Source organism: Heptranchias perlo, chromosome 11 (genome assembly GCF_035084215.1).
Source record: "Heptranchias perlo isolate sHepPer1 chromosome 11, sHepPer1.hap1, whole genome shotgun sequence".
Lineage (NCBI taxonomy): Eukaryota > Metazoa > Chordata > Chondrichthyes > Hexanchiformes > Hexanchidae > Heptranchias > Heptranchias perlo.
Genome location: NC_090335.1, coordinates 1480544 through 1493105, shown reverse-complemented (window position 1 = coordinate 1493105; position 12562 = coordinate 1480544). Strand labels below are relative to the sequence as shown.

Below are 12562 nucleotides of genomic sequence, written 5' to 3'. Positions count from 1 at the left end.
ATAAGGGAGTGTCTATGGATATTATTTATATGAACTTCCAGAAGGCATTCGATAAGGTTCCACATAAGAGACTGTTAACGAAAATGAGAGCACATGGCATTGGAGGCAATTTATTGACATGGGTAGTGAATTGGTGAGCAGGTCGGAGACAGAGAGTAGGGATAATGGGTATGTACTCAAGTTGGCAGAATATGATGTTCCCCAGGGATCTGTACTGGGGCCTCAGCTTTTCACTATTTATAAGTGACCTGGATGAAGGAATAGAGAGCCGTATATCCAAGTTTGCTGACACTAAGTTAGGTGACACAGTAAATAGTGTAGATGGGAGCAGAAAGTTGCAAAGGGACATTGAGAGATTGAGTGAGTGGGCAAAACTGGGGCAGTTGGAGTTCAATGTGGGGACGTGTGAGGTCATCCACTTAGAATTATAGAATCATAGAAAGGCTACAGCATGGAAGGAGGCCATTTGGCCCATCAAGTCCGTGCCGCCACTATGCAAGAGCAGTCCAGCTAGACCCACTCCCCCGCCCTAACCCCATAGCCCTACTTTCCCTTCAAGTACTTATCCAATTCCGAAGGCCATGATTGAATCTGCCTCCACCACCCCCTCGGGCAGTGCATTCCAGATCATAACCACTCACTGTGTGAAAAATATGTTTCTCATGTCACCTTTGGTTCTTTTGCCAAACACCTTAAATCTATGTCCTCTGGTTCTTGACCCTTGTTCCCTTGGGAATAGTTTCTCTCTACCAGACTGATTCCTGGGATGGCAGGACTATCGTATGAGGAGAGATTGGGTTGACTCGGCCTGTATTCACTCGAGTTTAGAAGAATGAGAGGGGATCTCATCGAAACATATAAAATTCTGACAGGGCGAGACAGACTGGATGCAGGGAGGATGTTTCCCCTGGCTGGGGGGTCTAGAACGAGGGGTCACAGTCTCAGGATACGGGGTAGGACATTTAGGACTGAGATGAGGAGAAATTTCTTCACTCAGAGGGTGGTGAACCTGTGGAATTCTCTACCACAGGAGGCAGTGAGTATATTTGAGAAGGAGCTAGATAGATTTCGAAACACAAAAGGCATCAAGGGGCATGGGGAGAGAGCGGGAATATGTTACTGAGATAGAGGATCAGCCATGATCATATTGAATGGCGGAGCAGGCTCGAAGGGCTGAATGGCCTACTCCTGCTTCTATTTTCTATGTTTCTATCTATTCTGTCTAAACCCTTCATGATTTTGAACACCTCTATCAAATATCCTCTCAATCTTCTCTGTTCCAAGGAGAACAACCCCAGCTTCTCCAGTCTATCCACGCAACTAAAGTCCCTCATCCCTGGAATCATTCTAGTAAATCTCTTCTGCACCCTCTCTAAGGCCTTCACATCCTTCCGAAAGTGCGGTGCCCAGAACTGGACACAATACTCCAGTTGTGATCAAATCAGTGTTTTATAAAGGTTCATCATGACTTCCATACTTTTGTACTCTCTTGCTCTATTTATAAAGCCCAGGATCCCGTATGCTTTTTTAACCGCTTTCTCAATCTGCCCTGCCACCTTCAACGATTTGTGCACATATACCCCCAGATCTCTCTATTACTTCGCCAATTCTGTATCCATGCTGCTGCTCCCCCCTTGATTCCCTGGGCTTCAGTCTTGATAACAAGCCTATTATGTGGCACTTTATCAAACGCCTTTTGAAAGTCCATATACACCACATCAACTGCATTGCCCTCATCAACCCTCTCTGTTACCTCATCACAAGTTAGTAAAACATGATTTGCCTTTAAAAAATCCATGCTGGCTTTCCCTAATCAATCCACACTCGTCCAAGTGACTGTTAATTTTGTCCCGGATTATCATTTCCAGAAGTTTCCCCACCACTGAGGTTAAACTGACTGGCCTGTAGTTGCTGGGTTTATCCTTACACCCTTTTTTGAACAAGGGTGTAACATTTACAATTCTCCAGTCCTCTGGCACCACCCCCCGTATCTAAGGATGTTTGGAAGATTATGGCCAGTACCTCTGCAATTTCCACCCTTACTTCCCTCAGCAACCTAGGATGCATCCCATCCGGACCGGGTGACTTATCTACTTTAAGTACAGCCAGCCTTTCTAGTACCTCCTTTATCAATTTTTAGCCAATCCAGTATCTCAACTATATCTTCCTTTACTGAGACTCTGGCAGCATCTTCTTCCTTGGTAAAGACAGATGCAAAGTACTCGTTTAGTACCTCAGCCATTCCCTCTACTTCCATGATTCGATGTCCTTTTTGGTCCCTAATCGGCCCCACCCCTCCTCTTACTACCCGTTTACTGTTTACACGCCTGTAGAAGACTTTTGGATTCTCTTTTCTGTTACCCACCTGTCTATTCTCATACTCTCTCTTTGCCCCTCTTATTTCCTTTTTCACTTCCCCTCTGGACTTTCTATATTCTGCCTGGTTCTCACTTGTATTATCAACCTGACATCTGTCATACGCCCCCTTTCTCTGCTTCATCTTACTCTCTCTCTCTTTCATCATCCAGGGAGCTCTGTCTTTAGTTGCCCTACCTTTCCCCCTCATGGGAATGTACCTAGACTGTACCCGAACCATCTCCTCCTTAAAGGCCACCCATTGTTCAATTATAGTTTTGCCTGCCAATCTTTGATTCCAATTTACCCGGGCCAGATCCGTTCTCATCTGACTGAAATTGGCCCTCCTCCAATTGAGTATTTTTACTCTAGATTGCTCCTTGTCCTTTTCCATAACTATTCTAAACCTCATGATACTATGATCGCTGTTCCCTAAATGTTCCCACACTGACACTTGCTCCACTTGACCCACCTCATTCCCTAGAACCAGATCCAGCAATGCTTTCTTCCTCATTGGGCCTGAAATGTACTGGTCAAGAAAGTTCTCCTGAACACACTTCAGAAATTCCTCCCCCTCTTTGCCCTTTACACTATTACTGTCCCAGTCTATATTAGGATAGTTGAAGTCCCCCATTATCACTGCTCTATAGTTCTTGCACCTCTCTGTAATTCCCCTGCAAATTTGCTCCTCTATTTCCTTCCCACTAGTTGGTGGCCGATAGAATACACCCAGTAGTGTAATGGCACCTCTATTGTTTCTTAACTCTAACCAAATAGATTCTGTCCTTGATCCCTCCAGGACATCCTCTCTCTCCAGCACTGCAATATTCTCCTTAATCAATACTGCCACCCACCGTCCTTTCTTTCCTTCCCTATCTTTCCTGAACACCTTGTATCCAGGAATATTTAGTACCCAATCCTGCCCTTTTTTGAGCCAGGTCTCTGTTATCGCCATATTCCCATGTGGCTATTTGCACCTGCAGCTCACCAACCTTATTTACCACACTTCGTGTGTTTACACACACGCACTCTAAACCTACCTTAGACCTTCTTGTACTCGCTTAGTCTGATCCCATCTAAGACTGTACTATTTCTTACTCTAGTGCTCTCTGTCTCTTTGTGTACCTTGTTTCTCCTTTCCAATGCTACATCCTGGTGTCCATCCCACTGTCAAATTAGTTTAAACACCCCACCCGACAACAGCACTAGCGAACATCCCCGCGAGGATATTGGTCCTGGCCATGTTGAGGTGCAACCCGTCCGGCCTGCACAGGTCCCACCTCCCCCAGAACTGGTCCCAATGCCCCAGGAATCTAAAGCCTTCCCTCCTGCACCATCTCTCCAGCCACGCATTCATCTGCTCTATCCTCCTATTTCTATACTCACTAGCATGTGGCACTGGGAGTAATCCAGAGATTTCTACCTTTGCTGTCCTGTTTATTAATCTCTTTCCTAGTCCCCTAAAATCTGCCTGCAGGACCTCATCCCTCTTTCTATCTATGTTGTTGGTCCCGATATGGACCACGACCTCTGGCTGTTCACCCTCCCCCTCCAGAATGTTCTGCAGCCACTCAGTGACATCCTTGACCCTGACACCAAGGAGGCAACATACCATCCTGGAATCACGTCTGCACCTGCAGAAACACCTGTCTGTTCCCCTAACTATAGAATCCCCCATCACTATCGCTCTCCTGACCTTCCTCTCCCCTCCTGTATAGCTGAGCCCCCCATGGTGCTGTGGACTTGGCGCTGGCTGCACTCCCCAGAGAAACTCTCTCCCTCATCAGTATTCAGAACTTTGGACCTAAGAAAGAGAGATCAGAGTATTTTCTAAATGGTGAGAAGCAGGAACTGTGGAGGAGCAGAGAGATTTAGGGGTCTAAGTACAGAAATCACGAAAAGCTGGTGGACAGGTACAAAAAATAATTTAAAAGGCTAATGGAATGTTGGCCTTTATCTCAGTAGGCTGGAATACAAAGGGGTGGAAGTTCTGTTCCAGCTGTACAGAGCTCTGGGTAGATCCCATCTGGAGATACTGGGTTCAGTTCTGGGCACCGCACCTCAGGAAGGATATATTGGCCTTGGAGTGGGTGCAGTGCAGATTTACCAGAATGATACTGGGGCTAAAAGGGTTAAATAATGAGGACAGGTTGCATAGACCAGACTTGTATTCCCTCGAGTTTAGAAGATTAAGGGGTGATCTAATTGAGGTGTTTAAGATGATTAAAGGATTTGATAGAGTAGATAGAGTGAAACTATTTCCTCTGGTGGGATAGTCCAGAACAAGGGGGCATAACCTTAAAATTAGAGCTAGGCCGTTCAGGGGTGATGTCAGGAAGCATTTCTTCACACAAAGGGGAGTGGAAATCTGGAACTCTCTCCCCCAAAAAGCTGTCGAGGCTGGGGGTCAATTGAGAATTTCAAAAAAGTGATTGATAGATTTTTGTTAGGCAAAGGTATTGAGGGATATGGAACCAAGGCAGGTAAATGGAGTTGAGGTTCAGATCAGCCATGATCCAATTGAATGGTGGAACAGGCTTGAGGGGCTGAATGGCCTCCTCCTGCTCCTATGCTCCTAATTCAAATTCTTGCACATAGCAAGGGTCAGAGGAAAGTTCAGGGGAATGTAATTAAGCAGAGAGCTCTTTCAGCGAGCCAGCACAGGTGTGATGGGTGGAATGGCCTCCTTCTGGGCTGTAAAATTCAATGGGGGTAGTTTTCACCTTTGGCACCTGCGCAGAATCTGGTGGATCACTCGCCCGCCCGTTATAGATCACGCCCGGTTTTCACCCCTCTCATTTACCCCCGAGTTTCTAAGATTGTCGGTGTGGTCACTGGACATTGGGCAAGAACCTGCTCGAGCAAAAATTACAAACTCCCCCCGGGAAAGGAAGGGGAGAAAATAACCATCAATATCTGAGAGGGGGAAGGAGAGGAAAGACCGTAAATTCACCATGGAAAGGAGGTCTTTTCTATAATGTAAACATGAGATACAAGGTTTGGGGCCGGGAAGGACAGTTACTTGAATTTTAAGCAAGTTTTGTAAAGTGATAAGTAAATCTATTGATATTAAAAATGTATTAAAAACATCAACTTCCACCCAGCCTCGATCGGATCCAATACCTCATATCGTCACAATAGGTTTCTGCCTGCTGCCCAAGGGAGGGGACAGCTGGGAGACTTCTTCAGGCCTGCTTTCCCCCAACCCCCTTTCCCCAGGCCCCTTTCCTCAGGCCCCTTTCCTCAGGCCCCTTTCCCTAACCCCCTCCCCCAGGCCTTTCCCCAGGCCCCTCTCCCTAACCCCCTTTCCCTAACCCCCTCTCCCCAGGCCCCTCTCCCCAGGCCCCTTTCCTCAGGCCCCTCTCCCTAACCCCCTCCCCCAGGCCTTTCCCCAGCCCCTTTCCCTAACCCCCTCTCCCCAGGCCCCTTTCCTCAGGCCCCTCTCCCTAACCCCCTCTCCCCAGGCCCCTTTCCCCGGCCCCTCTCCCTAACCCCCTCTCCCCAGGCCTTTCCCCGGCCCCTCTCCCTAACCCCCTCCCCCAGGCCTTTCCCCGGCCCCTCTCCCTAACCCCCTCTCCCAGGCCTTTCCCCGGCCCCTCTCCCTAACCCCCTCTCCCCAGGCCTTTCCCCGGCCCCTCTCCCTAACCCCCTCTCCCCAGGCCCCTCTCCCTAACCCCCTCTCCCCAGGCCTCTTTCATATTTTCCTGGGCTTTCCCTCCCTTCCCCATTCAGAGAATTCGCCATTGTGTGAAGAAGTTTCTCCTGCTCGGTCCTGAACATCCTTCCTGTGGTGTGGAGCATACACCTGCACACAGTGCTCTAAATCTGGCAGTGGTAAGGTTTTATACAGATTCACCGTTACATCACCAATCTTGCCTTCAGCCCAGTATTCCACTGGATTTACTGTGGCCTTCTCCACTCCAGGTGCTGTTTCTAATATCCAGTGAATGTGAGACCCCAGGTTCACCTCATCTTTCTCTGAAATGTGTTTAAACTTTACCTGCTGAATTGTGCTGATGATATTTAATAACGTCTGGTATTGTGTCAAACAAGTGTTTCTCTGCCAGGAAGTATTTTCCTTCTGCTGTAAGGTGAACATGGTAATGTCTAGTTGCTCCATTTTTGCATCTATAAACATTCAGGCAAATGTATTGATTACAAAATATTTAGTATGTATTGTCATTCCGTTTTTGTACATTCAAAATGCAATCGTTTAGAGTCAAAATTTAAACATGATGGCCATGAAATCCCACACTGCTGGGAAATATCCAAATTCCCATTAGTTTCCTGCGCTGTTAATAAATGTATACCATAGGCACTAAGCATGCAGGCAGGGGTATGTGCAGGTGCACACTGTACACCCACTCAAGCCCCTAAACGTGACAACATGAGCTCCCTAGGATTCCCAACTTTGAAACTGAGAAGATCTCGAGAGAGAGAGAGAGAGAGAGGGAGAGAGGAGAGTTTGTTTGCTATGTAGCGTCCTCATTTTGGAATGGCTGCTGGCTGGTCATTGGTGGGTTACACTCTGTGTTGACCCGCCACCTCCAATGGTGTTGGATTCATTTCACTGCCCAGTGAGTTTTCTGCCTGGGCCATGTCCAGTGCAACAATTGGTGCCGTTTTCCAGTATAGCTACTCCTACAATTAATGCTGTAGAATGGAGCACAGGTCACTGATAAATGGTGTAAAATGCACTAAATGAAGTGTCAAAAATGACCATTTTCTGAGGATGATGCTCCAGGCCGTGCTCAGATGTACAATATTTGGTGTGTGTACATCTCGGGGATCTGCAGATAGAGAGATTCTGTTTTTGGCTTCATTTTATCGATTTGAAAGCATTTTAAAATAAAGCCACTTTCCAAATTACCACTAAAGAATGGGTTAAATTCACTGTAAAATTCACTAAATGAAATTCCAAAAATGACACTTTCGGGGAGTGAGCCTCAAATCCCACCTCCCAAATATACACTATACCCACTTCGAAAAGTACCACAATACCACTGTGTAGTATCAACAGCAATCAACAGCTATTCACATTTAAATTAATCAACAAGTCGATAACAGGCTACTAAATCAGTATTAATAACAAAAGCTAAATACTGCGGATGCCGGAAATCTGAAATAAAAACAGAGAGTACTGGAATCGTTCAGCAGGGCAGGCAGCATCGGCCCCCCTTGTCATCCCTTCTGTCATTTAATCACCCCTGCCCTCCACCCTATCACAGACCTTCCCTTTTGTACTTTCTCCCCCCTCCCCAAACCCATTTTCCTCGCTCTGTACTTGCTTAAAAACTGTTAAATCTCAAACTTAGAATCATACAATCACAGAATGGTTACTGCACAGAAGGAGGCCATCCATGCCAGCTCTTTGTAAGGGAAATCAAGTTAGTCCCATTCCCCAACTCTTTCTCCGTAGCCCTGCAAATTTTTCCTTTCTAGTATTTATCCAGTTCCCTTTTGAAGGCCATGATTGAATCTGCCTCCACCACCCCCTCGGACAGTGAATTCCAGATCATAACCACTCGCTGTGTAAAAAAGTTTTTCCTCATGTCACCTTTGGTTCTTTTGCCAAAAACTTTAAATCTGTGTCCTCTGCTTCTTGACCCTTCCACCAATGGGAACAGTTTCTCTTTATTAACTTTATCAAAACCTTTCATGATTTTGAACATATTTCAAATCTCACCATACCCTTCTCTGCTCGAAGGAGAACAACCCCAGCTTCTCCAGTCTATCCACGTATTTAAAGTCCCTCATCCCTGGAATCATTCCAGTAAATCTTTTCTGCACCCTCTCTAAGGCCTTCACATCCTTCCTAAAGTGCGGTGCCCAGAATTAGACACAATATTCCAGCTCTGGCAGAACCAGTGCTTTTTAAAGGTTCACCATAACTTCCTTGCTTTTGTACTCGATGGGCCCGATGTTACCAGGGCTGCGGGTACGTGGCGGGGGGGCTATCGGGCGCGTGGGTAATGCGCCCGGTGAAATTAGTCAGCCACCCGCGCGATCGCAGCCCAATTGGATCCACTTACCTGGTCTTCCAGGTTCCCCACTGCTGATCTGCGCGTCGGGCGGGCTGCGCATGCACAGTAAGGTCTGTCAGCTGGAGGAGCTCTATTTAAAGGGGCAGTCCTCCACTGACAGATGCTGCAACAAATAGCAAAAATTACAGCATGGAGCAGCCCGGGGGAAGGCTGCTCCCAGTTTAATGATGCCTCACTCCAGGTAGCATTGGATGGGGTGAGGAGGAGGGGGAGGACAGAGATCTTCCCCCCGGCGGGCGGGAGGAAGCGGCCTGCCTCTGCCACCAGGAAGGCCTGGCTCGAGGTGGCAGAGGAGGTCACCAGCGCAACCAACATATCGCCCACCTGCATACAGTGCAGGAGGCGCTCCAATGACCTCAGTAGGTCAGCCAAAGTGAGTACACTTACTCATTCCCCTACACTCCGTCTGCCACATCACTGCCCCCACCCCACATCTCCTTCTGCACTGCCAACACTACTCTGTCACATCACCCCTCACACCCACTCAAACCTCATCCTCATCTTACCTGCACTTACTCACCTCCCCAGTACTCATCCCACCACTACCACTCAACCCAATCCTCATACAATCTCATGGCTCTATCTCATACTCACCCTCTCGTGCATCTCTTTCACGATCAGCCTCACTCAACCTGCCACCACCTGTGCTGCAGCCACAGGGCATGCATCACATATGTGCAGTAGGAAGCGTAAGGCAAACGTGTCGTGAGCATGAAGGGGATGCACAAGGGTGTTTGAGGGTTTGTCATGGTTGTTACTTATATTGAATTTCTGACCAACTCACATCACATATTATATTGGCACCACGACTGCCATGTCTTTGCGAATCTTGTCTGGTTTGTGCAATAATGCCCGCTCCTGAGGATCACTATGAAGACCCACAACTGATGCCACCCATTGTGTCACTGCAGAGTGGGTGTAGGTGTATTTTCAGGGCTCTTTTGTGCAGACGACTGAGAGACATCGGCGATGTCCCCGGTGGCACCCTGGAAGGATGCGGAGGAGAAGTTGTTGAGGGCGGTGGTGACTTTGACAGCGACAGGTAAGAAGATGGTGCTCGGGCCAGCCGGGAGCAGCTCGGCATGAAGGAGGCTGCAGATGTCCACGACTACATGTCGGGTGACTCTGAGCCTCCGTGTGCACTGCTGCTCAGAGAGGTCCAGGAAGCTGAGCCTCGGTCTGTGGACCCTGTGGCGAGGGTAGTGCCCTCTGCGACACATCTCTCTCTGCGGTTGCCCTCCCTCCTGCTGTACAGGTGGATGTGTCACAGCACTCTGTTGTGGAGCTCCACGTGTCAGAGGTGGACGGCTTGGACGGCGTGGATGGTGATGCTGTTCGCCCTCCGAGGAGGTCATGACTGCAGCTACGGCGGCCCCCATCCTGAAGATGTACATCTGAGGGGGTCCGCAAGGTAGGTACATGTCTCTGGACCCCGGGGTAAGTGTGCAAGTTGGTGAATTTCATTGTCAGGAGGAGGGTGGTGGAGGCCAAACTTTGTCCCAAGTGACAGAGTGGCCTCCTGCAATGAGTGAGGGTCTCCCCCCAACCCCCCCACATGTCAAATGGACCTTTGCAGCTGCCACAGGCTGATGGCTGCAACACGTCCATTTCAACTGGGAGTGTTTCCCCCAGTACGGGAAACAGTCCCAGTTTGCTCTAAAATCCCACCTCTCCTGACATAATCCCTTAATCAGGTCAGTTAATGACCTGAACAAGCAAAATAAATACTCTCAAGTGACACCCCGCCGGCTTTAATTGCCTGCGGGATTCCCACATGCGGGGGCTGTGCGCGCACGCCGGCGCGTCAGCGGGGAACCCGGAAGTGGGCGGGTTGGAGTCGGGCTCCCGACCCGCTCCGGGATTCTCCGATTTTCGGAGCCCCCCCCGCCAGGAACGCACCCGATAGCGGGTGCTAAAATGATGCCCGATGTCTCTATAAAGCCCAGGGTCCCGTAAGCTTTTTTAACCACTTTCTCAACCTGCCCTGCCACCTTCAAAGATTTGTGCACATATACCCCCAGATCTCTCTGTTCCTGCACCCCCTTTTAGAATTGTACCCTTTAGTTTATTTTGCCTCTCCTCGTTCTTACTGCAATGTATCACTTTGCACTTCTCTGCGTTAAATTTGATCTGCCACGTGTCCGCCCATTCCACCAGCCTGTCTATATCCTCTTGAAGTCTATCACTATCCTCCTCACTGTTCACTACACTTCCAAGTTTTGTGTCATCTGCAAATTTGGAAATTGTGCTCTGTACACCCAAGTCCAAGTCATTAATATATATCAAGAAAAGCAGTGGTCCCAGCACTGACCCCTGGGGAACACCACTGTACACCTCCCTCCAGTCCGAAAAACAACCGTTCACCACTACTCTCTGTTTCCTGTCACTTCGCCAATTTCCTATCCATGCTGCCATTGCCCCTTTTATTCCATGGGCCGCAATCTTGCTGACAAACGTATTATGTGGCACTTTATCAAACGTCTTTTGAAAGTCCATATACTCCACATCAACCACATTGCTCTCATCGACCCTCTCTGTTACCTCATCAAAAAACTCTATCAAGTTAGTTAAACACGATTTGCCTTTAATAAATCCATGCTGCCTTTCCCTAATTAATCCACACTCATCCAAGTGACTGTTAATTCTGTCCCGGATTATCGTTTCTAAAAGTTTCCCCACCACCGAGGTTAAACTGACTGGCCTATAGTTGCTGGGTTTATCCTTACACCCTTTTTTGAACAAGGGTGTAACATTTACAATTCTCCAGTCCTCTGGCACCACCCCTGTATCTAAGGATGTTTGGAAGATTATGGCCAGTACCTCCGCAATTTCCACCCTTACTTCCCTCAGCAACCTAGGATGCATCCCATCCGGACCGGGTGAATGATCTACTTTAAGTACAGCCAGCCTTTCTAGTACCTCCTCTTTATCAATTTTTAGCCCATTCAGTATCTCAACTCCCTCCTCTTTTACTGTGACTTTGGCAGCATCTTCTTCCTTGGTAAAGACAGATGCAAAATAATCATTTAGTACCTCGGCCACCCCCTCTGCCTCCATGAATAGATCTCCTTTTTGGTCCCTAATCGGCCCCACCCCTCCTCTTACTACCCGTTTACTGTTTACATGTCTATAGAAGACTTTTGGATTCCCTTTTATGTTGGCCGCCAGTCTATTCTCATACTCTCTCTTTGCCCCTCTTATTTAATTTTTCACTTCCCCTCTGAACTTTCTATATTCTGCCTGGTTCTCACTTGTATTATCAACCTGACATCTGTCATTTTTCTGCTTCATCTAACTCTCTAACTCTCTCAGGAAGCTCTGGCTTTAGTTGCCCTACCTTTCCCCATCGTGGGAATGTGCCTAGACACTTCCCGGAACCATCTCCTCTTTAAAGGCCGCCCATTGTTCGATTACAGTTTTGCCTGCCAATCTTTGATTTCAATTTACCCGGGCCAGGTCCGTTCTCCACCCACTGGAAACATACTGATCAAGAAAGTTCTCCTGAACAAACTTCAGAAATTCCTCCCCCTCTCTGCCCTTTATACTATTACTATCCCAGTCTATATTAGGATAGTTGAAGTCCCCCATTATCACTACTCTATGGCTTTTGCACCTCTCTGTAATTTCCCTGTAAATTTGCCCCTCTATCTCCTCCCCACTAGTTGGTGTCCTATAGAATACACCCAGCAGTGTAATGGCACCTCTATTGTTTCTTAACTCTAACCAAATAGATTCTGTCCTTGACCCCTCCAGGACATCCTCTCTCTCCAGCACTGCAGTATTCTCCTTAATCAATACTGTCACCCCACCCCCACCCCCTAACACGGGTTCTTTCCTTCCCTATCTTTCCTGAACACCTTGTATCCAGGAATATTTAGTACCCAATCCTGCCTTTTTTGAGCCAGGTCTCCGTTATCGCCACATCATATTCCCATGTGGCTATTTGCGCCTGCAGCTCACCAACCTTATTTACCACACTTCGAGTGTTTACACACATGCCCTGTAAACTAGTCTTAGACTTTCATGTATTCTCTCTTGGTCTGATCCCATCTAATACTGTACTGTTTCTTATTCTAGTGCTCTCTGTCATCGACCTGAAGCGGTAACTCTGTTTCTCTCACCACCGATGCCTTTGTTACCTCGAGACTTGATGGTTCCAATTC

At 47.8% G+C, this 12562-nt stretch overlaps 1 protein-coding gene across 1 annotated transcript in view; it reads right to left on the bottom strand.

Moving 5' to 3' along the window:
- Positions 1-12562, bottom strand: part of LOC137327530 (tyrosine-protein kinase BTK-like) — a 384163-nt gene that overhangs the window by 84413 nt on the left and 287188 nt on the right. The window contains exon 6 of the mRNA XM_067993431.1: positions 6356-6483. Coding sequence (XP_067849532.1) covers positions 6356-6483 — 128 coding nt within the window. The remainder of the gene's footprint in view (positions 1-6355; positions 6484-12562) is intronic.